This window comes from Saccopteryx bilineata, chromosome 2 (assembly GCF_036850765.1).
Source record: "Saccopteryx bilineata isolate mSacBil1 chromosome 2, mSacBil1_pri_phased_curated, whole genome shotgun sequence".
Taxonomy (NCBI): domain Eukaryota; kingdom Metazoa; phylum Chordata; class Mammalia; order Chiroptera; family Emballonuridae; genus Saccopteryx; species Saccopteryx bilineata.
In genome coordinates, this window is record NC_089491.1 from 273,379,079 (window position 1) to 273,402,813 (window position 23,735).

Here is a 23,735-nt window from a genome sequence, read left to right on the forward strand (position 1 = left end):
TCTTTCTTTCTTTTGGGGCCAAGGCGGGGGCGCGGGGGGCGGGGAGGGGCCCGGGGTGCGAAGGAGGATGAGGAGATTAAAGAAAAGGCCAACAAGCCATCGCTTTGGACGGGCCTGGAGCCGGGGCGGCGGCAGGGAAGGTCAGCGCCGCTCGGCGCGGCCTGGCGGCCCCTGGGACGGGCCCCGCAGCGGGCAGCGCGGTCTCGGGCCTGGGCGAGCCGGCGGGGGCCCGCAGTGCCGGGCGCGGAGCTCGCGGATAGCGGCAGGGGGCGAGGCCGGGCCGGGCCCCGCGGGAGCCGGACTGCCGAGCCGGGCCCCATTGTTGTTGCAGCCGAGGGAAGGGGGAGCGCGGCCGCTTCCGAAGCCCGTGGAGCCGCGCCTTGGAGCCGTTCCAGGCGGGTCCCCGGAGAGGCGGTAATGGCCGCGCCGTGGGAGCGGGGCGCCGGGCGCGCGGCGGCGGAGCAGCCCCGCTGCATGGGGTGATGCGGTGTCGTTTCAGAGCGCCTCGTCCCAGCGGAGCCCTGCGCGCATCCTTCCCGGGGGATGAGCAGCCGGTCGCGCACCCCGCGCTGGACGCCGCCGCTGCCGGACGCCTCCATTGTTTGACCGCGACCAGGGCCGCGTCTCGCGCAGGTAAAGCGGGTGGTATCGCAGGCTGCTCCCTCTCCGCTCCCGCCTCCGAAGGAACCCTCCTTTCCTTTTAGGACTTTGACTTCACTTTTTACTCCTGTCCCCCTGCTTGTGGTTAACGCAGGACGCCCACCTCCCAGACGTTTCTTTCCCGTCCGGTTCATCCTCCCCGCATCTTTCTGCCAGGTCGTCACCCCTCGGGTCTCTCTAAACTCAGCTCCTTTGTGAAACCGCCCCTGCCAGACTCGAACCACCCGACTTTCTCTAGGAGGAGCCTACTCCGTACTCTCCTGGTTGATAATTTGCGTGTTGGCTGTGTTAGCGCAACAAAGGAGACTGGATACTAAAAGAGAAAGAGAATTCTGGGCTATTGCTTTTATTTATTTATTTATTTATTTATTTTAAAGGAACGTTTTGTGACCTTCAGACAGTTTATTGTTTTAACTGTGTGGACCTGTTTTTGTTTCTATGTTTTGTTCTGTCCTTTAGGGGGTGGGGAAGGCCCTACTTCCTTTATGGATGCATAGCTTTTTGGAGCAGAACAATGACCTTGTTCCACCCCGCAGGTTAATTTAAAATTTTACAATTAATGTTACATGAGCAAAGTAATCCATTTTCTTCGAAAAATTTACAACATCGCTGAGATGGTTGAAGTTTTTGACTTTAACCCCTGTCTCCAGAGACATGTTCTGTGTATATCCTTCTAGACCTTTTAAGATACCTGTGTGGATGTGTACTCACTTGAATTACCTTTATATTAACGACTGCTAGTGCACTCTTTCCATTTTAGCGTGTAATGAACGGGTTAACTCAGTTTGAAGAGCTGCGGCCTCAGGTTCCATAATTTAGCCATTTCCTCGATTGGTTTCCATTTAAGTTTTAGCGTTCTATTTAAACAGCCTTTTTGGTGGTGGCTGTGGCATGTAAAACAATTTCAGTGAAGGAAGCACAAAACTAGCAGAGACAAGGCGCTCACCGGGATGTTCTCTATGGTTTGAGCACTTATTATATGCAAGAGCTTCCAACCCCCTCCCCCCACTGTCTTTATGACTTGACTACTTTCAAGTCCTGTACGTCCTGTGACCTTGAGCAGGGCACGTAATCACTCTGAACCTCAGGGGTTTTTGGTCTTCTTTCTTTCTATAAATGGCAATAATACCTGCTCTGTTTACTCCACAGAGTTCAATGGCATAAAGTCTGTGGAAGTGCCTCGTAGAGTGTAAGCAGTATATAAAGGTTGATTTGATTCGCCTCTGTGAGCCAGAAGGATATTTTATTTGCAGTAGAATTTGTATTTTCTCTTTTGACCTGATGGGTGTATTATGGAATACTAGTGGTAGCCAACTTTGAAGGCCTTTTTAATTCACGATTTTGTTCCAGTTCATTTTTACCAAATACGTGAGACTTCAGCATATTTTTCCTGGTGCTTTCCATGCCCTAAAAATGAGGCATGTAAGTTAGTTGACTACAAGTAAAGTACCAGCAAATTGGACACAATGTAAAAACTCGCACTGTACTTTTTAAGCAGCACTTGTTTCCCACTGATAGAAATTTTTGTGTTTTCCTGCGGCAGAAGCAGTTGGGCTAGCTTCCACGTCCTTTGGGTAGATGGACTCTTACTGCATTTTGTAGGCAGTATGGGAAAGAACTTAGTAATTTAAATACTGCTGGAATGATGAGATGGGTATCATTTTAACATGTAAGAGGTGCAATTAGGAGCTTTGTAGGTATTTTTCTTTCATTCAAATATACGTGAGTGTTTGTAGTGTGGCCAGCAAAATCAGCTTGTCCCTGTTCTCTTGGATCTTCTAATCTATGGGGTGGAGGGGATCAGAAGTTAAACACAATCACACAAACTACATATATAATCATCACAAACTGTGGTATCTGCTATGAAAGGTAAAAAAAAAAAGAGGATCAAATTTTAGATTGTGGAGAGAGGGTCCAGGAAAGACTTTCTTTTTTTTCAAAAAAAAATTTCAGCTGAGATCTGAAGGGTGAGTAGGCGTTAGGGTGAAGTGGGGGACAATTTTCCAGGCGGGGGAATGGCATGTGGGAAGGCCCTGGAGAGGGGAAATACTTTGCCCGTTCCAGGAACTGGAAGAATGACTTGTGGGTAGATTATGGTGGGTGAGGGGAAGTGTGGCTAGGCAGGGGCCAGCCGCTAGATGTGCAGGGTCTTGTCGGGGTGAGTTCAGGATGTTTTATCCTAAGTGAAATGGGAAACCATCACAAGGGTTGGGTTTTAAGCAGAGGAATGACATAATCAGATTTGCATTTTTAAACAATTGCTCCAGCTGCTACATGCAGCGTGTGGGGGTGTGGGGATTGGAGAGTGGAAGTTGGGGAGACTAGGTAGGCCATTCCAGAGGTCTGTCTGGGAGAGAGGTGGTCTTCTGCTTGGAGGTCACATTGAATTCAAACTACCAGCTAAACTAGGTCAAAATAGATACATATTTTTTAAAAGTCATGTTTTTTTAATCTCTAAAAAGTAGAATGAGAAGGCACCATTTTTTAACACAAAATACACAAATGTTAAACTAATTGTCCACAGTATATTTAACAAAAGTATGAGTCAAATTAAAAACTGGGAGATTATTTAACATGATTTTCTTTTTTATAAAATTAATTTTAATGGGGTGAGATTGATAAATCAGGGTACATATGTTTAGAGAAAACATCTCTAGGATATTTTGACATTTGATTATGCTGCATTCCCATCACCCAAAGTCCAGTTGTCTTCCGTCACCTTTAACATGGTTTTTATAAAGTTTTGCCAGAACAGTAATACATGAAATAAAGAGTGAGATGAGGATCTATAATGAAAAGCAGGGAAATACTATGTTACTGGCTACAAAAATGAGAGTAACTCAAAACAAAAAAAATTGAAGAAGTGACTGGATACATACACAACACATATAGAAAATTCATAGCTTTCTAAATACCAAAAATAACCTGGCAGAGACTAAAATGGAAAATAAAAAACAGGCTCTGATTGCAATGCAGCAAAAGACATTAACACATATATAAGTCCAGTCTTTCCGAGACAAGTGCTATCTGCGTGAAGGAGACCATATAAGATATCCTGAAAGATTGGAAGGATGGTCGTAAATGAAAGGATAGACCACCTTCCTGGATGTGATGTTTAACGTAGAACTGGACAGAGTAATTATGAGTAATGAGGTGGGACAAGCCCTATCTGATAGTTAAACATTATGAGGCACATTCATTTGAAAATAATGTTGTGCTGGCTTTAGACTTATCTGTACCGGTCACTGGAACCTATTCAGTGCTCCAAAAATAAACTAGATACAGGAATGTAATAAATGATCAGTCAGCATAAATGCCCCCCAAAACATAAAGAAAATAAGAAATAGTGGAACACCTGGAGAAAGAAGTTCTTTATGCTGAGGTGAACAGCACGGGCGCTGCAGTCAGGTGTACCTGAGCTAGAATTGTGAGTGAGGGACATGATACCTGCCATCTAAAAGGCCTTGAGGGACAGAAATATGGGTCCTGGCACCTATGGAGCACTCCAGTCTGTTGTTAATGAAATCGTTGTATTAGCCTGCATAAAACTTCCCTTAAGAAGAAGGGGAGTATAGTACCTAGGATTAAAACCCTATCTACAAAGTAGGAAAATATCTGTGACAAATATCAGTGAAGAGTTAATATCCTCAACATGTAAAAAACCCGTACAAATCAGTGAGGAAAAGAATGAAAACCCACACAAGTGATTACAGGGTGCATACAATTTCCTGGATAAAATGTAAGTTATTAAACTTCTGGCAAAATGTGTAAACCCACGAATGATCAATAATTTGCAGTTACTCCTATAGAAGAGCAAGAGTCAATAGCAATTAAACTAGAAGACATTTAAGAATAAACAAAATACAAAAGCTTTACAAAGAAAAGTAAAAAAAGAGAAACCTTTACCTAAAAACTTGTAAAGCTGATCTAAGTCAGTGTGCAGACATAACATGTTTCTGTACATGATTGCATTGCTCCACAAATGAAAAAGTAATTCCTGCTGAAGTCCTAGTGTGATTTTTTTTTTTTTTACACTTGATCAGTAACTTCTAAAAGTCATCGGAGGGCTAAATATGCTAGAATGGCCAAGAAATTTTTCAAATGGAAAAATAGTGGTAGAGAGTTTGCTATCCCAGATGCCAAAAATATCTGTAATGCTGCAGGGATAAAAGTCATGAGGGCAAGAATGGGCACATGGGTACATGGAACAGAGTAGGGCCCAGTGAAAGACCCATTTATGTATAGCAATTTCATCTGTATAAAGCTGGCATTTTGAAACAGTTGGGAAATGATTGCTCAGTATGTTGTCCTCCTGGACAACATAAGTTCTTGTTTATATGGAAGGAAAGATCCTACTTCCCCATATTTGAAATGAATTTGGATATAAAGAACTAACTCAAAAACAGTAATACCTGTAAAGTATTAGAAGAAAATATAAGAATTTTTATGTTTTAGAATGTATTATATTGGAAAATGTGTGTTTAAGGTAGACCATTTAGGTAAGACCAAGACTCAAAATCATAAAGATTGGTAAATCTGACCATTATCAAAGTTTATATTTCCATGTGACAACAGGTGTTATAAGATGAAAGACTGGGGAAAAAGTGTTCTGTAACATATAAACATACAGGGCAAGAGAATTGACATAACGAAGAAATGAGTAGAAGATATGGCTAGATCTCAGAGAGGAAAGTATCAGCAGTGGAGAAGAATTCAGTGATTAGGAAAATGGAAATGAAAACAGCTAAGTTTATTGTTCAGGGTGGGGGGGGGCATTGGGCAAAAATTAAAAAGATATCCAAGGATGTAGAGAGAGGTTCCTAAGACATCGTTGGGAACCTAAGGTAGGCTCCAACGTTTCAGATGACAATTTGGCAGAGCCTGTCAGATGTAAGTGTGTGTGTGTGTGTACATGCTTTGATCGAGCAGGTATACTTCAAGGAATCTGTGATATCCTCATAAGAGGACACAAGTTAGTGTAAATGGAGTCTGTGGCAGTATCGCTTACAGTGATAACCACAACTAAATTTTGGTGCCACCATACTGTGTGGAATGTTATGTAGCTTTTTTAAAAAGAGGTGGGTTTGTGTGTATTGCTATAGCCTGGATGGATGTCTAGAATATATTGAGCCAAAAAAAGCAAGTTTAAGTTTTTGTAAGATACCAAAAAAAAATGTGTTTGTGTTTGGAATAAAAATAGAAAAAGTGCTAGAAGGATAGGCAGAAAATATTGTGACTACCGAGGAGAAAATCATGGAGACTGATTCTTTTTACGTGTTTATTCATTATTTATTTTTACAATGAGCATTTACTTTTGTAATACAGATGCTACAACTTCTTATCAATTTAATCAAGGTCTAAATTTAAGCTAAAAAATTATAGCACCTGGTGCTTATGAGGACACGCTAAAGATGTTTTCCCCTCTCACGTTACATTGGCCATATGTACCAAGAGCCTTAAAAGTATTGGTGTTCTTTGATGTAGAAGCCATGTAGGAACCATCGAAGGGGCGTTTTTGAATAGAGAAGCGTTACGCACAAAAGATGTGTATGGCAGAATTATTTTTAAGGGAAAATTTGCAGAATGATAAAGTTATGATTTTATTTACTTGGCAATAGATGGCCATTAAAACATTTACAAAGAAAACGTATTAAAATGTTTATGGCAGTGTTAAATGGAATAAAACCAGGACCCAAAATTGCATACATGATGTGATTAAAACTCTTAAACAAAAATCCTAACAACCATCCACAAAAACCTGTGATGGAGACCTGTCCAGATAAAGTGAAAATCTTACAGATTGTACATTGGGAGGTATTGTGTTGGGCGATTTAAAATTTTGGGTTTTTTTTTTCCATTTTCTAAGATGATATATATGTATTACATTTATAATGGAATATTTAGTTTTAAAAATACATTTTATTTAGGACATATGTTAGCTACATGGTTAATAGGTATGTACATTTAAAAATAGACCTACCCTATCATATTAAGGCATAGTCTAAAATGTACTCTAAAAACTAATATCTAAACAGGTTTTTTTCTAAACACTTTTTGAGTGGAGCATTTGGGATAAGTTTGAATGAATTTTGTTGCTTCCAATATTTGGAGGGAAATTGCAGAATCAGAATCATTTCCTTTTTAATTTTATACCTATAGAATAAATGTAGAAACTTAGACATGCGCCATGGGATTTCGTGGTTTGACTCTTGTTAACTAACTTGTTTCTAACTCAGAGATGCAGTCAGGGAGCAAGTTAGATTTAATGTCGTCTTTCAGGATGGGTAGGGCAGCCTGCTAGGCCACGAGCAGGAGCCCCAGAACATAGTGATTGCGTGGATCCTGGGAGAGGCTCGGCAGAGTGGAGCCCAGGGTCCCTGGGGCGTGCAGTGTAGGTGAGGCTGAAGAGGCTATAAAGGGGGTGTGGATCCATTTGCTTACCAAGTATTACTGTGGATCTGCAGTCAGCCTTGTGAACGTGGAGGAGCATGTGGTTCAGTGGACGCCAGGCCAAGTGTGTGTCACAGAGGGGAGATGTTAGGATGCGTAAGGGCCCTGGGAGCACATAGAATGACATGGGACATAATCCAAATTTGAGGGTCAGGGTGGAAGGCAGGTAAACCATCCTAGAGAAAGTGGTGTCTAAGGTGAGGCCCGAAGAAGGTAAGCGGGACAGAAGAGGAGCGTGGGGGAGGAGGAGAGGGTTGTTGGGGCCCAGGGGAAAATGGTCCCAGCGAGTCTGGAAGACTTTGGTTTGGCTGGTGCGAAAGTTGGAGTGGGCGGTGGTGAGAGAGGAGATGAACCAAGAGAGGCGGATAGACACTGTTCCGAGTTTGAGAGCCATGTGGATAAATCTGGAAATTACCTTGAAAGTTAAGGAGACCCGTTGAGTATTTTCAAGCAGGGTAATAACCCATTTTACATTTTAGAAAGAGTGGATGAGGAATCAGAGTGAGATGGGAGTGGAGGCTTTTGTAGTATTCCAGGGGAAGAGCACGGCAGCCCAAATCACCCCAAAACAGCAGAGGTGGGTGGGTGGGGAGATGCAGGAACCACTCAGGAGAGGTAGGAGGGGAGGAGGTTGGAGCATAAACAGGCTTGCCTTGGGCCCCCAAGGAACGGGCAGGCCAGCTTGCTACTAGAGTTGGGACTGTAGTAGGCTTTGTTGAGAGGGCAGAGGGAGCACTGGACACACTGAACCCAGAGGGCGCATGGACGTGCAGGGTCTTCCTGAAGGGGCTGGCTGGGAATGGTTTGCTGCTGCAGATTTGTGTTTTGCTGTGGGAATGACTAGTGCTGTGCACAGATCCTTTACTAAAATCAGCGCTTCTGTATTTTTCTTGTAATAGGATTGTCCATCTATAAACCATTTTAAGATGGGAAAATGTGTGTCTAGCTTACATTGGACTGTCAGTGTCTTTCACATGGAGTTATTTCAGACTGCGACTCTGACTTTGGGAACATCATGATCGTGTTTGGGGCTCACTGGGCCGAACTCTGTCTCTCTGAGCAGGTGGTAGATGTTTCTCTAGGGGGGTTGGTGGTCCTATCGTCAGCCATCCGGTAATCAGAGTGCCCCCGACTGACTGGCGTGGCTTCTGTTAAAGTTGCCGACCACGTCCCTTCTATGCAGGGGCACGCCAGGGCGGGCAGCGGCGATCTCGCCCTGCACCCGACTGGAAGCATCCACCTGGCCATTAGAAGTTGTCTCACTCCACCCAGGCGGCTGTAACAGACCACCATAGACTGGGTGGCTTAAACAACAGACGTTTATTTCTCACTGTGCTGGAGTCTGGAAGGCCAAGGTCAGAGTGCTGGCAGATGTATTGTTTGGTGAGGGCTCACTTCCTTGTTCATAGATGGCGTCTTCTCGCTGTGTCCTCACACGGTGGGAGGGATGGGGGAGCTCCCCGGGGTCCCGTTTACAAGGGCTCTGGTCCCGTCACGAGGAGTCTGCCATCATGACCTAAGTACCTCCCAGAGCTCCCCCAGTACTGTCCCACGGGGATTATGTTTTCATGCATGACTTGGGGGGTGGGGCACAAACATTCAGTCCACAGCAGGATAGAGATTTGAGAATCACCCACTGTGTCCTTGCCAGGGGGCTGGTGTGGAAGCCATGGGAATGGGTGGGGATGTGGAGAGCAGAGTCAGAGGCCCGGAGCAGAGCTGGGCCTGGGTGCATCACAGAAAGGCGGGAGACGTGCACGCAAACGACTTCCTGAGCAAGCTTGGATCATGGCTTCGGTCGGCAGAGAGCGGCTGGGTGACAAGCGCTGGGAGAAGGCCCAGAGGAGGGGCTGCCAGGATGCTGCCGCAGTGCTCACGGCAGTTCCTGGCTGGGCCTGTGCTGTCTGGAAGCTGACAGGGGTCCATGCAGCCAGTCTGCTCCTCTTCTGAGTCTGTGGCCCCTGGCTGCTTGCTTCATGGACAGTCTCTCCACTTCCCAACTGAAACTCTTGGAGGATGAGAGTGTGACTGGCTCAGCTCTGATCACATGTTCCCCAGTGCTGGGCTCACTGGCGCGGGGCCTTTGGGAACAGAGTCGCCTGGTGGTGTGCCCTAGCCAGGCAATCTGGCTGGCCCGATGTGGGTGAGGGCACTCCTGAGAGCTGTGTCCTGGCACCTGCGGAGGACGCTCCAGCAGGGGCAGGACCGGCCGTTCTACAGGATTCCGAGCTGTGATAGAGGGAATGGCGGGAAACTAAATCGGGCAAGTTGAAGTGAGTGGTTCAGCCTCGTTTTAAAATTTAAAACATCCCCATTCAGTCCACGTGGAGAGATCCCGAGGTGGAGGGCCAGGGGCTTCGGCAGGTGGTCAGGTTGCCTGGAGGAGAGATTTTAAACTTTGGCATTGTATCGGAAGCGTTCCAAGTTCAGTTCTGAAAAGCAGTAATTTATAATGCTTACCAAAACCGATGCACCTCTGCACCCGTATTCTAACTACAACGGGCACTGTCTCCGTGTCACCTGATATGAGAAATTCAGTCAAGCCGTTCTAGAGCTCATTTATTTTTTATACCCCTGCAAGGTCATAAAATAGTCATACTTATTTCCACACCTCCTTTTGCAGTGCCTTCCATGGTCTTGTGACAGGCCTTGTGAAGAAGCCCTTGTAGCCACAGCAAACCCCTCCCCCAAAGATTATATATATAGAGTCTCCCTCTTAGGTAAATGATAAAACAATTCGTAACAATCTAAACCCCTTTTCTTCAGGGAATTATTTTTAGAGGCACACTTCACACATGTGGGGTTAAGCCTAGTAGTAAGACTGTTTCACTGATTTGGCACACTCGGCATCAACCAGCACATTAGGCAGATTCCTGGGTCAACAACGCTAGGTGACTTGTTATTGCATCTCCATATTGTGGTAGGATTAGGACCCTGTGAGAGGCCCCCCACTCATGGTTAGAACCGGGAACCTCCAAAAAGCAGGTTGTACAGATCTTCATGATGCTCGCCCACTAGTTAGAGGCAATAATCAGCTGGAAACTTCCAAGTTCAGATACTTGGTGTAAATGTCCATGAGGGTTTTTGAGCAAGTGTCAGAGTGCCCCCTGGAGGCGTTGTGCACAGTGAAAGCAGACTCTTACAGGAGGTGTTGTTCTTTAACAGCCAGAGGCAGGAGCCCGTGAACTAGATGCTGAATGGGTGTGGACGTCATTTGGAAGCCCAGGGAGAGACCGACTAGTGTTTGTGCGGGAGCAGGAGCTCTCCACGCAGACAGAGTAAGGGTTCATGTAGCAGGGGCAGAAGTGATGTAATGGGCATGGTTGAGGTGTGGAAAGGGGATGGGAGTGTAGGAGGTGGGAACAGAAGGTGTAGATGTCTGTGAGGAAGTCCACAGTGAGAGAGGAGTGGATTGGTCCTAGCTGGACCGGTCAGGAGACATTCCAGAGAACAGATGGTGAGCCTGCCTGCATACCAAGCCATCCCTAACGTCAGTGACTATAGGAAGGGAGTTCTATTTGCTTTCTTTTTTTCTGAACACTATCATCTAGGGTATAAGATTTAACTTTTATATCACTTCTGAGCCACCTCCTACTTTTCTCAGATTGAGAATCTGACCAAGTGGAAGAAAATGTTTTGGTCTTTTCTTGATGTGAGGGACTCTTGCACAAGGAAAGAGAGAATAAATGTGACCAATTTCTGATTTATTATTCTGACAAATGTCATAAATTAAACCCTTTAAATGTATACAGGACAATTTGCAATCATGAATAATATATATATTTTTTCTTTTTGGTAAAACAGGGTGACTAGTAGTGGTTTGGCTTTATTAATTTAAAATATTTCATTAAGAAGAGGAAACAGACTCTTAATATCAGAAGTACTAAAATAATGTGTTTAAATTTGGGAGGTGGAGGTTGATTTCTAACTTCAGACTGCTCAGTTTTTGTAGTAAGAGTGTATTATTTAAGGTGCTAACTTATGCAAGGGTGGGATAGGCAGGTTCCAGCTTAAGCCCAAACATGTCCACTTCTGTGGGACTGGTCTGAAGACCACAGGGCTCAGTACTCTTCTCTCTAGTGGCCTTTACCACGTCATATATCAAACATTAAAGCTGCACCTACATCTCACGTGAAATTAGCTTGTACAAAACTATGAATTAAACTTCATGTGACTACTTGTAGACATTTTACTTTGATTTTTATGATTTTTCTTTTCATATTTGCATCCAATAAATATTCAGATCTTGACCATTTCCCTTTTAATTTTTTATTTTATTTTATTTATTCATTAGAGAGGAGAGAGAGAGAGAGAGAGACAGACAGACAGAGAGAGGAGAGAGAGACAGGGGAGAGGAGCAGGAAGCATTAACTCCCATATGTGCCTTGACCAGGCAAGCCCAGGGTTTCGAACCGGCGACCTCAGCATTTCCAGGTCGACGCTTTATACACTGCGCCACCACAGGTCAGGCAGATCTTGACCATTTTCATAGGCCCTGGAGATGCTCTTCAGCCCTAGGGACTATCCCGAGGGTGCTGTGGGCTGAGACGCCCCAGCTTTCCTAGGTGTCGAGGTGTCTGCTGGAGTGGACTTGGCGGATGTTCCGGAGGCGCCGGGCCGCCTGCTGGGAAGGCCCATCCTCGCAGAGCTGCAGCAACGTGTAGTTCCCGCTTTCTGAGTATGGAGCAGAGGCTCTTTCAGAGCAGTGTAGGAAGCAGGGAGAAGGTGTGAGGATGCTTATGGGCCAGAATACTGTCAGGAAATGAGGCCACCCAGAGAAGCCACAGTCCTTCCCAGGGACGGGGGTCTCAGGGCATCTGTCTCCTCTCTGCCTTCGAGGCTCTGCTCCCTCCTGACATGGGTGATCCTGACATGTGATCCCTGTGACTCCTCCAGCTCCTATTAAATTAGCATTGAGGTGCTGACTTCATTGTTGCCTTTATTCTTGTTATGAAACCCATCAGACGTCACTGAGAGGCTCTCAGGTCAGGTGCCCGCACTTGGTCTCTGAACTGCAGAGAGGAGACGGGGTGGCCATGGGGCCTGGGAGCCTGGCCCTCCCTGGAAGAAGAGGCAGTTCTTGGCAGCAGGGTTTGTGGGCTGGCCGGCAGCATGAGTGTATGTGTAGTTCAGTGAGGAGGAAGCAACCGGGCCCGGTCTCAGAACCATTTAAAATCTCAGATGTATCCCTGCCTCTTACACTATATGCCGTTAACAGTCAGCCCTTGTTCTTGTGAGGAACGAAAATCCCTAAGTGCGTGATCCATTTTCTCCTGGTTACTCACCCCGCATCTGACATTGCGTGGCCCTTGGTGATCTGTAGCTCCTGTTCCACGTGTTAGTGATTTCGGCTGAGGACACAGCTCCCTCAGGTCGCTGTCGGCTAAGTTGGGTAATTCGGACCTCATGTCATTCATGTTTTTTCTTTCCCTCAAAGTTCTGGGGAGCTTTGTGGACATACGGTAATTTAATATTATCCCCATATTGACAGAATGTAGAAGAAAAGCTAAATGTCCCCTCCTAATGCCAAGATGGCAGCATTTTGATACTTGAGTCCCTTAATATGTCGTCAGACTTCTCAATGAAGGGTGTGGTTTTCTAAACTGAAAAGTAAATCTTGAAATCTATCCCCAAACTACTCTTAGCAGTTATCAAAAATAGGGGCAGGTAATAGATAGAATCAATAAAGTAATGATAATGCTAGCTAATTTTTGTCGAACCCTTAAAATATCCCAGGTACTGTTATTAAGTACTCATGCATTAACTAATTTATTTATTTTTACAGTGACAGAGAGAGAGACAGATAGGGACAGACAGACAGGTACGGAGACAGATGAGAAGCATCAATTATCAGTTTTTCGTTGCGACACCTTAGTTGTTCATTGATTGCTCTCTCATAAGTGCCTTGACCGTAGGCCTTCATCAGACCGAGTAACCCCTTCCTTGAAGTGAGCCTTGCTCAAACCAGATGAGCCCGCGCTCAAGCCGGCGACCTCGGGTCTCAAACCTGGGTCCGCCGCATCCCAGTCCAATGCTGTATCCACTGCGCCACCACCTGGTCAGGTGCATTAACTAATTTAATTCTTAAACTACCTTATAAAGTTATGTCATGGGTCAGGGGCCTCCACTGTCTCTGTTAACGCTGGTGTGTGTGGGGGGGTCTGAACCTGACGGCAGCCTGCTGCTACAGCCCCTCTCCACTGAGTATCAGTGAGAGAAACAGCTGGGTCGGCATCCAGGATCCGGTGCCTAGCAGCCTGAAACTCAATTTGAATAATGTTTCTATGGCGGCGGGGTGGGGGGGCAGTTAGGATAGCGCAGAGCAAAGTTGTGCAGTTGTGCAGACTGCCTGCATTTTCCCTTCTGGGGTTTCTCGGGTGTTCTCATCCCTTTTGGCCCTCCATGCCTTGAGCCCCGCATATTAACATAAACCCCAAATTTAAGAGGTCTACCCTGTCTTCTTAGTTTGGTCCCCACATTTGTGGTAGCCAGCTTTTCAAAAACCTTTGTGACCCCAGTTCTCCACGATACAAACCTGCTTTCCCTGCGTTTCCCCAGCAGACCTCAGGGCTCTGCACCCTGCCACACTGTAGGCCGGCTCCACCTCCTCTTCCGGACTGGACCACCTTGGGTTTGACAGCTGGCACTGGGTAAGTTTTCCCCTCGTTCCACCCTTTTTCCTTCATGGAGGACCCCCTCAAGTATTTCCAAACTGGAGCTGTTTCTTGAGGGTCCTCACAGCCGGTGCCCTTTGGGACTCGGTGAGGAAAGCATCTCCCTACCTCACAGTTTCCCGGAAACTCTTGCCTCTCCCTGGCTTTTGAGTGCCCTGGACCCTGGACGGCTTTGCTCAGGTCTGCAGGCAGCGGGAACCTCATTCCTCTGCAGCGTGGGTGTCTGTTCTCGGGTGAACCACTGGTCACACAGCTTCACTCTGTCCGTGCCCTCCACTGTCCCTGAGGCCCGCCCCAGGTCTCTGCGCCCCTGCCGCCTGGCTCTCTCCTCTCGTCACTGACATAGCACACTTTCTTCCCAGCTGAGTTTGTTCTCCATGAGTTTCTGGTGTTTCTCCCTAAAGCCTTACCCACGGGTTCTGGGAAGCCCTCTGCCCTGGGGTGTGGTTTCAGATCAGCCTCTGTGCAGCCTGGATCTTGAGAACCACTGTATTTCCAGCACAAGTGTGTTTTCCTGTCTTCTTTTAAGCCTTTGTATCTGTGATCGTTTTTTAATGATTTTTTCCCCTGTTCAGCTTAACCCAAGAAGACAACGTATGTCTTCCATAGAACAGGTCAGGTATTCATCTTTATTTGGTCATTGCTGAAATCCAAAGTGCTCTAGCTGAACATGCAGTCTGGCTAGGTCTCGGGTTCACATACCCTGTAAAGCTTACACGATGTCTATACAGAGCTGGGAGGTGAGAGAAAGAAACCTGTCCCCCTAACTCCTGGCCTTGAGGGGAGAGTTGCAGTCATGGGGACACATGGCATCTTCTTGAGTGGCGAATGTTCTCTTCTCTGTCTCTCTCTGGCTCTGTTCTCTCCTGTGCTGACTTGGGTGCCCTCAACCAGCCTTCTTTATTGTGGGTGATAAGATCTGAGATGCAGGTCAGTGTTTTATGAAGTTCTACTCATGCCCATGCTTACTTTGGTCTGAAGCTTAAGGCTATCACCAGTCCGGGGAGGAGTCCTCCACGTGGTCCTGCCGGGCTCCCTGCCTGCCACAGCAGGAGTCAGTCATAGGCCCAGGCAGCAGCCTGGTGTTCCTCTGTTCTGTGTTTCCACCCTGGGTACCCAGATGTGAGGGTGCTGCTGAGACCGCTGGCCAGATCTGACGTGCCTTTGAGAGCATGCATTTTTGGAGGTAGTGCCCATCACCAGCCAGTGCCCATTCCACCCAGGCAGAAGCCCGAACACCACCATTCTGCACTGTTCGTTGTCCCCTTTCCCTCGCCTTCTCTGAGACGGGGTGGTGACGGGTTTCTGTCGCGCCAATCTGAATCCTGGTCACCAGCTCACACCGGTTTCAGGACCCCCATTACCCCTGTGGGATCCTCCCGCTCTGTCTGAGAAGCAAGTTGCTTTTGCTTTGTGCTTCCTGGGTGAGTCGGCTCCACCCTTGATGTGCTTACTGTGGTTTGCTAAACAGCGCAGGTGATGAGTTGTGACTGGTGTCAGGACAGCCAGGACCTGAAATATTTCAGGTAGTCCTGTTCCTTGCAGCAGAAAGTAGGATAGTTCCTAGGGGTTGCGGGTAGGGGGGTGGGACTTGGACAGCGGGGGTGGGACTTGGACAGCGGGGGTGGTGTTGGAGTTTTGTAACATGAAAAATAGCCACAATCCAAAATCCCTAACTTCTTGACCTGTCCACTACTGTGTGATACTCCTACTCCTAGTGTCCCTGAGGATCGCCTTGCTAAAACCCACTTTTTATTCTCTCAGGGTCTCCCAGGCCCGTCCTCTTTCCTTCCTTCAGTTGGCTGGGCTGGGCCTCCTGTGACCTTCAGTTGGCCTACTGGGCCTCCTGTGACCCTCAATTGGCCAGGCTGGCCCTCCTGTGACCCTCAGTTGGAGGGGCTGGCCCTCCTGTGACCCTCAGTTGGCCGGGCTGGGCCTCTTGTGACCATCAGTTGGCCGGGCTGGGCCTCCTGTGACTCTCAGTTGGCCAGGCTGGGCCTCCTGTGACCTTTGGGCTCTCTTCTTCTACCCAAGCTGGTGTGAGCTTTTCAGTGTCTGTTTCTTTTCCTTCTAGGCCCAATGTGTACTTTGTCCCTATGGGTCCTCCTGCTCCCAGCAATGGAAGGAGGAAGCACGTTTAATAAAGGAGTTCCCTCACCTCAGATGGGAGCATGGTGCCCATCCACCTGAGCCTCCTGTGCTGGCTCCATCCCCTCTACCCCTGGCCCCGGCTCCGCCCCAGAGCAAGAGAGACCCCTGGCCCAGCGGGGTAAGGCTAGGCCCTTAGGAGGCAGATTGATAGCATCAGACAAAGGGAAGTGATAGGAAGAAGCAGGTTCTGCAACCAGAGGGTCCCTTCTGGGCTCTGTTGTGCTCACAGTGCATTGACACACTCCTGCATCCTAATTGTGTCCTGAAAGAGTTCTCTCTTTCTCTTTTTTTCAGTTTTCCCCATCAGTGTTCCCCTTCCCTGAGGATAGAGTGAGGACTAAGCATCTATCCCCTGTCATTTTGAGGGTGACAGGGTCTGCATGCTTATTGTGGGTCTTCCGTCTCCATTTCACAGAGGAAGCGACTGAGGCTGGTGGTCACAATTAGATGGCGTCAGACTAGGAACTTAGGACTCGGACCGCAAGTCCAGTGTTCTAGCCACCAATTATGATCATTCCTGATGCACTATGTGTTACACATTCACTAGCATGATAAGATAAACTTGTGCCTGTATGTGGTTCACATAGGGGCCGTCACCGAAGCTAATCCTTGTCTGTCCCATTATTCAGGTGCTTCTGTGTGCAGTGTCGAGGAGCAGGGGAAAGGTCATGGAGTCCAGACTGGGAGGAAGTGTCACTGAAGTCAGGTGTGTTTTAAAACAGTCCTGTGAGTAGAGAGGATCAAGAGAGAAAACAGCCCTGGCCAGGTAGCTCAGTTGATTAGAGCATCATCCAGATACGCAAAGGTTGCAGGTTCAATCCCTGGTCATGGCACACACAGAAACAGATTGATGTTTCTGTCTCGTTCTCCCTTCCTCCCTCCCTCTCTCTCTCTCTCTCCCTCTCCCTCCCTCCCTCCCTCCCTCTCCCTCTCTCTCCCTCTCTCTCTCTCCCTTCCTCTCTCTCTAAAAGCAGTAAATTAAAAAAAAAAAAAAAAAAAACAGAAAAAGGGGGAAAACCGCAGGGTAGAGATAGGGAGGTGCAGGAGACAGACTCGTAGGTACCAGAGCAGTGCTTAACTTTCCAGCTGAGGAGGAGCCCTAATTATAGGGAGGTGGTCGTCGGTCCTGGGCAGCCTCTGCTTTCGTGATGACATGCATGACAACCAAGTGGGTGTGTCATGCGCTGATTAAAATAAGGGAACTAGGGAAACTTGTATTTATGTAGCCTCAGCTCTGCTCTGGGCACTCTGACAGTCCTTTCTCATTCATTATCTTTAATTATCACAGCAAAGCACCGCAGACGTTACCATCTGTGTTTTTCAGTTCAAGATCAGCCGTGAACACATAGCAGGTGGCAGAGCCAAGGCCTGCGCCCCGTGTGTCACTCCACAGGTCTCACTTTCGTGGGAGGACTTGGCTGAGGAAGAGCTGAGGCAGGCATACCTCTGTCATCCTTTGTCCCCTGCTGTCACACGGTTATCATGCTCAGACTCAGCATCACCCCCGCCGTACCTTTTGCTGTCCTCCTCTGGACCTAATTCATAGTCTTTGTCGCAGTTTCTAGTTAGAAAAATCAGACACGGCTTCTTTGTCTCTTGTTTTTTTCTCTATGTGGGGTCGTTAAGCAAAGTCACACAGAGAACAGTTGTCCTGGGGGCATCTCTCTTCCCTGTAGTTTGTTAGAACCTGGAGTCCCAGTCATTCACCTTGACCTTTATTCGGGGGAGGTCAGGGAAGCTTGGGCCCCCGAGGGTATTGCTAGGGTGCTGCCCAAGTAGCCGCAGGCCAGGCTGACAGACTCCATGAGGACCCTGGCATTGGGGTCTCCAGTCCTCACAAGGGCCTGGTGTGGCGCGCAGACACCTGGATGGGCCATGGCCGAGTCGGACCGGAGCTCGCGCCGTAGCTGGGTGTGCTGGTGTGTGGGTGCAGGCACAGGACCTACAATGCACAGGCCGCCAAGGAGCCTCTGTGGCTGCTGTGAGAGCCCCAACTCCCCGTGATCATGATGGCGGTGAGCCCGGGAGGGTGAGGAAGCCTGTGTTCACGCCGTCACAGTAGGGGCTTGGCACTGGGGCCTTCCAAGGTGCTGTCTCCCAGGCTGATGAGAACGTGTAAGGAGCAGACTGGCCGGGCCCTCATGGCCACACTGGAGAGCTTGGGAAGGCCAGGTGGTTCCTCCTTCAGGCTTTCTGAGAGCCTGCCACCACAGGGGCCATCCAGTCCCGGGCACACGTAGTAGGGCAGTGAGGCGGGGAAACGGCTCTGGTGCTCGAGTGTGGGGCGCCAGGGAGGTGCGGGGCTCCTGCAGCGTGGGGCACCTGGGAGGCGTGCTGTGAGGGGTCTGTCAGGATACAAGCCTGTCCAAGAGTGCCCTCCAGGCTGCCAGTGTCTCTGGGACTGAGGGGGCCGGTCGATGGAAGTAGTATAATGCTGGCCTTCCACAGTCCTGGTCGCCAAGAACAAATGATGCTCTGTTGTAAGACAAGGAGCTGAGCAGACAGTGCATCAGGCCTGTGCAGCTGGAGCTGCCGCGTCCTCCTGGACCTTGGTAAGTTTGTGTTCACTGGACCTTCCTGACGGTGTCGTGGGGACCAGCACAGGGTAGATCCTGCCTCTGTCGTCTGCCCGGATTCCCGATATGGGCTGGGAGGTGGCCTTGAACAGCACAAGTAACCACTGAGCCCTGTTCCTTGGCAGCATGCAGGCACCAGGGACCTAAATGGCCTTTCCACTCGTTTTCTGTGTGCCAAGGCCTGCAGAACAAGGCCACGCAGAGGCCTCGCTGCCCTCAGAGCTGGACTGCCGCCAGGTTACTATCTGATGGCATTACTTTCTGCGACTCCTGATAATGTGTGAGGAGGAGGAGTTCTGGCCGGGCTGGGAACATGGTCCATGCCCTCCCCATGAACAGGGACACCCTGAGGTCCAGGGCAGCAGTACAAGGCCGAAGAGCATGCTACTGGGCCTGGAAGTCAAGGTCCTGCGAGAAAAAAGTGCAGATGTTGCCTGATGGGTAATTTCTGCATCCTGTCTGTGGCATCTCTCTGGGTCAAGAGGTGTTGGAGCGTGGAGCATTTGTCTGTTGTCTTTTGTACAAAACTGGACTCTGGAATTATTTTGGAGGAATTTAGGGTCATTTTCTTACATACAGAATAATGGCTGACAATGGAAGTAACTAACCACAAGTAAGTTCATCTGATAGTTGTTCACATATTTTTTAAGCTTAAAAAATGGGTATAAATGGAGCCTCAGCCCCTTTTTGGTTTCTGGACCCTTTTACACTGTAAGCAGTATTGTTAAGGACCCCAGAGAACTTTCTGTTTCTGTGCGTTAGAGGCATTGCTATCTGCCCTAATAGAAGTGGAAACTAAACTTTTATAAAAACATTTATTGACTAACACAAATGACATTTTTATGAAAAACAGCTATTTCTAAAACAAACAGCTTTCAGCAGGAGGAGTGGCAACATCTGTACTTTGGCACGTGTCTGTAAACGTGCGAGGCTTGAATAAGACACCTGCTCTATGTCCAGTCTCTGCAGCATGCTGTTTTGCCAGAGTCAAGCACATCCAGCCTTACCCAGATAACACGGTTGGGAAAGGGGTTCAGTAGCCTTTTCAGATCATTGTGAGCTCACCGGTGACATGGCACCCCAGCTGGACAGGCGGTGGGTTCTTACAGCGGCAGTACAGCACACCATCTGAAACCCACCAGTGAAGCTTTTTGTACTCTGGTATGTTGAAGCTCCCTGGTCTCTCTCGCACTCTGAGTGGGTCTTTCACCCATGATGATTTTATCACTTCACTCACATGTTGGTGTTCTGAAAATACTGGTTCACTGAATTACACAGATCTTGCAGATGTCCACATTTCCTTATATATGATGCCTAGAAAACCATGTTTGTTAGCATCACCGATGATCTCATTGCAAAGTCTTCAGGTATTGGGAAAGTGCAGTGTCTGATGGTAGACACAAGTTTTCCAAAGTCCCAGTTTTCCCTTGAGAGCTCAGATATGACAGTCAACAAATATCTGTTGTTTCCTATTAACTAGAACATCTGTCCAGTACCCAAATCCACATAACCAGGTTGTCAGTCATTCTCTCAAGTATAAATTATGTTCTTTAAAAAAAAAAATTAACACGTTAAATAGATGTAGCTAATATTAAAGATGTTACAGCTGAGTGGGATAACCATAGTACCAGATAACACCTGCAACACAAAGTCAGAGAAGTTGTACTTTTGCAAAAACAAGAAAAGAGGTCCTTTTCACTTGATTCATATGACAAAGTAATGGTGTAGCGTGTAGTTATTTTCAAATGACTTCAGATTTTCTGAGCCAGCAGTTTGAATTTCAGATACTCTAAATATATTAAAATTTAAAAAGAAGCCTGCAGTTGTGCCATCCTCGGGGGCACAGCATGGGCTGACTGAGGCAGGACTCTGACCGTCTTCTGCTGTGAAGTGGGGGGGAGACCTGGGCTGTGCGGTGTGTGTGCGCATCCGTGGCGTGTGCGCGCATCTGTGGCGTGTGCTGTGCGGTGTGTATGCGTTCGCGGCATGGGCCGGGACGCTGAGGTGTTCTCCTGAGGCATGGTGTGGCTGTCTGCTGGGCGTGAGCAAAGAGGGCTGTCGGGAGTATGCAGCGGGAAGGTCACACGAGCGTGCCTGGTGACCTGGGGACAGGGAGAACTTGGCAGTTTCATGATATTCTCTGTCAGCACATGAAGGCCAAAACCTGCTCTTTTGTTCCCTTCCTCTTTCTAAAATGAGTAAATACAGTTTTTTGTTTCTTTAAAGGCCAACATTTGGATTAGAATAGGAGTAATGAGTTCTTCCAGGTAGGTGGCCCCTTTGCCCTTTGATCATTCCTGTTTGGCAGAGACTGGGCTGTGTGCATTCCTCAGCCATGCCGAGTGGTGGCCGGAGGGGCAGCCCTGAGCACACGCAGTGCCCACCAGCTGCTCCCGCTCTGCACACAGCCATCTCTGACCCTCTGTGCGCTCAGGCTCCTGGCCCTGCCTGCCGCCTCCTCAGGTGGCTCTGCTTCCTGCTGTGCTAGGGACAGACAGACATTCAGGGACCCTTTCCGCGTCCTACTCTGACATGCTTGCACATGCACACTTGCTCACACACTCAGACTCTTGCTGCCTTCTCCTCGGTCCCTGTGAAAGCTGTCCTTCTCCCACACTCGACACTCTGGTTCCATGGGCCTCTCAGGGTATTTCTCTCCCATGTTTCCAGTCTTTCCCTGTCAATGGAATTCTTATGTTTTCCCAGATCTTTCCCTTGGAGTGTAACAGACGGAGTCAGCAATCATAGGGGTGCAGGTGATGAGTGTTTACAGCTGTGCAGGGAGCACCCCTGTGCAAGGCAGTGCCAGCTAAAGACACCAGGTGACCGGGGCCCCTCGCCCCTTATGCCCTTTCTGGTAGGAGCTCTCTGCCCTCGGTTTCTAAGCACGGATTCCTTTTGAACTTCATAGAAGTGGAATTGTGCAGTGTGTACTCTGATGTTGCCTTCTTTAAACTCATTCCATGTTGGGTTTCTGTAAGACTTAGTGTGGGGTCCTCATCACTTTCTCCCAAGAAGCTCTTATTCCCAGGCCCCACTTCAGCCACCCCCAGAAGCTCACAGCTCACAGTGTATGTTACAGAATCCTGACACTCTGAGCGCCGGTCCCTTCCTTCCACTGCTGTTCTCGACGTCGGCTTTGGCACGTCACAGATGTCTGAAACTGAACTTATGATGTCATCCCCAAACCTTGGTCTTTTCTAGAGTTATTGATGTTAATGAATGGTTCCACCTCCATCCAGTTACTTAAAAACCTGAGAGTTGTCCTTGGCACGGCCTCTGCCCTGTATTCAGGCAGCACCGAGCTGGGTCGGCTCTTCTCTTCTGGCTGCGCCTACAGGCCACGTGACTTGGGCTGCCCCGCCCCTGGCTGCTGCCCTGCCCCTGGGTGCACCTACAGGCCACGTGGCCTAGCCTGGTCCGCTCCTAGCTGCTGCCTTGCCCTTGGGTGCACCTACAGGCCACGCAGCTCTGTCCCAGACAGCGAGGCAGCTCCCCGGCACACGAGCTCAGGTGCTCTCCCATCCCCGCTCAGCTGTCCTCCTGCTGTGGTTCTGTGAAAGTGCACATGTCCCCACTTCCAGACACACGAAGACTGACCACTTCCGTGGTTTTCTGTCATCCTGCAGATAAAGATCGAAGTCCTTACCTGCTTCTGTCCCCATCTCCTTCTCATAGCACCGAGCCCTCCAGCCCTGAGCTCTGGCCCCACGGGCCTTCCTCACTCCTCACACCTGGCTCTCACCGCTGCCCCTTGTGTCTGCTGTCCCCTCAGGCCTTCCCCCCTTGCAGGGCCCTCCCTGTGTGAGCTCTCATGGCTCTCACCTGTGCAGGGCATTGTCTCTGGCCTCTGATGGGCAGCCCCTATGGCCACCCCCCTGTGTTCCCCAGGCACTGCGCCCAGTTTGGGCTCCACATGTCTGCACGGACATCTTTGTGAGCGTCTGCCTCCACTGGACTGAACTCTGGAGGGGGGCACGCTGGCCAGCAGAGAGGCTCAGAAGCGTTTGTTGGTTGGGTGATCCACAAAGACAGAGGTGAAGGAGTTTTAGGTGTTCATGAAGGTCACCAATTCTCTGCAGTCCCTGCTGCTGAGATGCTCATCCTCGGATGCAGGGGGAGGGAGCTGGCGAGCAGGAAACATGGGATGATTGAGGTGATCAGTGTAAGGAGTGTCAGTGTAAGGATGGCTGGGGATCAGAGCTGGGTGATGTGCGGAGAGGGGCGGGTGGGGCCGGCTGAGGTGGTGAGTGAAAGCTGCTCCCTGGGCAGGTGACACTGGTGCTGGAACCTGAGTGTGGGGAGGACGCAGCGCCCTCCTGGTATAATGTGGGCTGTGCAGCGTGGGCCCAGGCCTCCATTGGAGGCGCTGAGGACAGACCAGCTGGGCAGGTCTGAAGAAGAGGAAGGCTGGAGTGAGGTGGTATGTGGTGGACAGCATGTAGAAGGGGAGAGCGGACAGAGCCAGCGCCTGCCCCTGCCCAGCCCATATGCTGTGAGGTGTGTGCATTTAAAGAGCATTGGGAGGTTTAGGCAGGGAAGTAGGGTCATTATTTAATTTATGTTTGTAAGGGTTATGTGGGCTGGCCCTGGAGGCCAGGAGCGAAGCATGACGTGACCAAGAGGCTGTGGACAGTCTGTGGGTGGTCAGGGGCGGTAGGGGCAGTGGGCCGGGCGGACAGGTGGTCAGGGGTGTTGGGGGCAGTGGGCTGGGCGGGCAAGTGGTCAGGGGCGGTAGGGGAAGTGGGCCGGGCGGACGAGTGGTCAGCGGTGGTAGGGGTAGTGGGCTGGGCGGGCAGGTGGTCAGGGGCGGTAGTGGCAGTGGGCCAGGCGGGTGATCGGGGCTGTGTCATGGAGGGCGGTGTGGTAAGGGGGGAGGGGAAAGGAGGCTACCCCCTCCCCCAGGGGGGGATGTCAGTGCAGTTCACCCGACAGGAAAGCGAGGAGGGTGCAATCTGAGGGCTGGGTTTGGAAAGGTTATAGGATGCCCGTAGCAAATACTGGAGCAGCCGGGCTGCAGCTTGCGCTGGGGAGCCAGGCCTACGAGCTTACCTGGAGAGAGGTTATACACAGGAAAGGAGGGGGCCCCAGCTGGAGCCCCAGAGCACCCCAACATTTGAGATTGAGGAGGTGTTTCCACTAACAGAAACAAGAGGATGGCCCTGGCCGGTTGGCTTAGCGGTAGAGCGTCGGCCTGGCGCGCAGGGGACCCGGGTTCGATTCC

At 49.1% G+C, this 23,735-nt stretch overlaps 1 protein-coding gene across 21 annotated transcripts in view; it reads left to right on the forward strand.

Moving 5' to 3' along the window:
• The window catches only part of ZNF664 (zinc finger protein 664), a 110,439-nt gene that overhangs the window by 707 nt on the left and 85,997 nt on the right, over positions 1-23,735 (forward strand). For 8 of the 21 annotated variants that reach the window (XM_066260776.1, XM_066260777.1, XM_066260786.1 and 5 more), the window contains exons 2-3: positions 500-633; positions 13,669-13,760. Coding sequence is in view for 5 of the 21 variants with exons in the window: in XM_066260786.1 (XP_066116883.1) it covers positions 500-633; positions 13,669-13,703 (169 nt within the window). In the remaining 16 variants the exon portion in view is untranslated. Of the gene's footprint in view, positions 1-292; positions 415-499; positions 634-825; positions 924-13,668; positions 13,761-15,858; positions 15,977-16,564; positions 16,642-23,735 lie in introns of those variants that run through there. The other 13 variants (XM_066260788.1, XM_066260790.1, XM_066260771.1 and 10 more) reach the window with 7 other exon arrangements.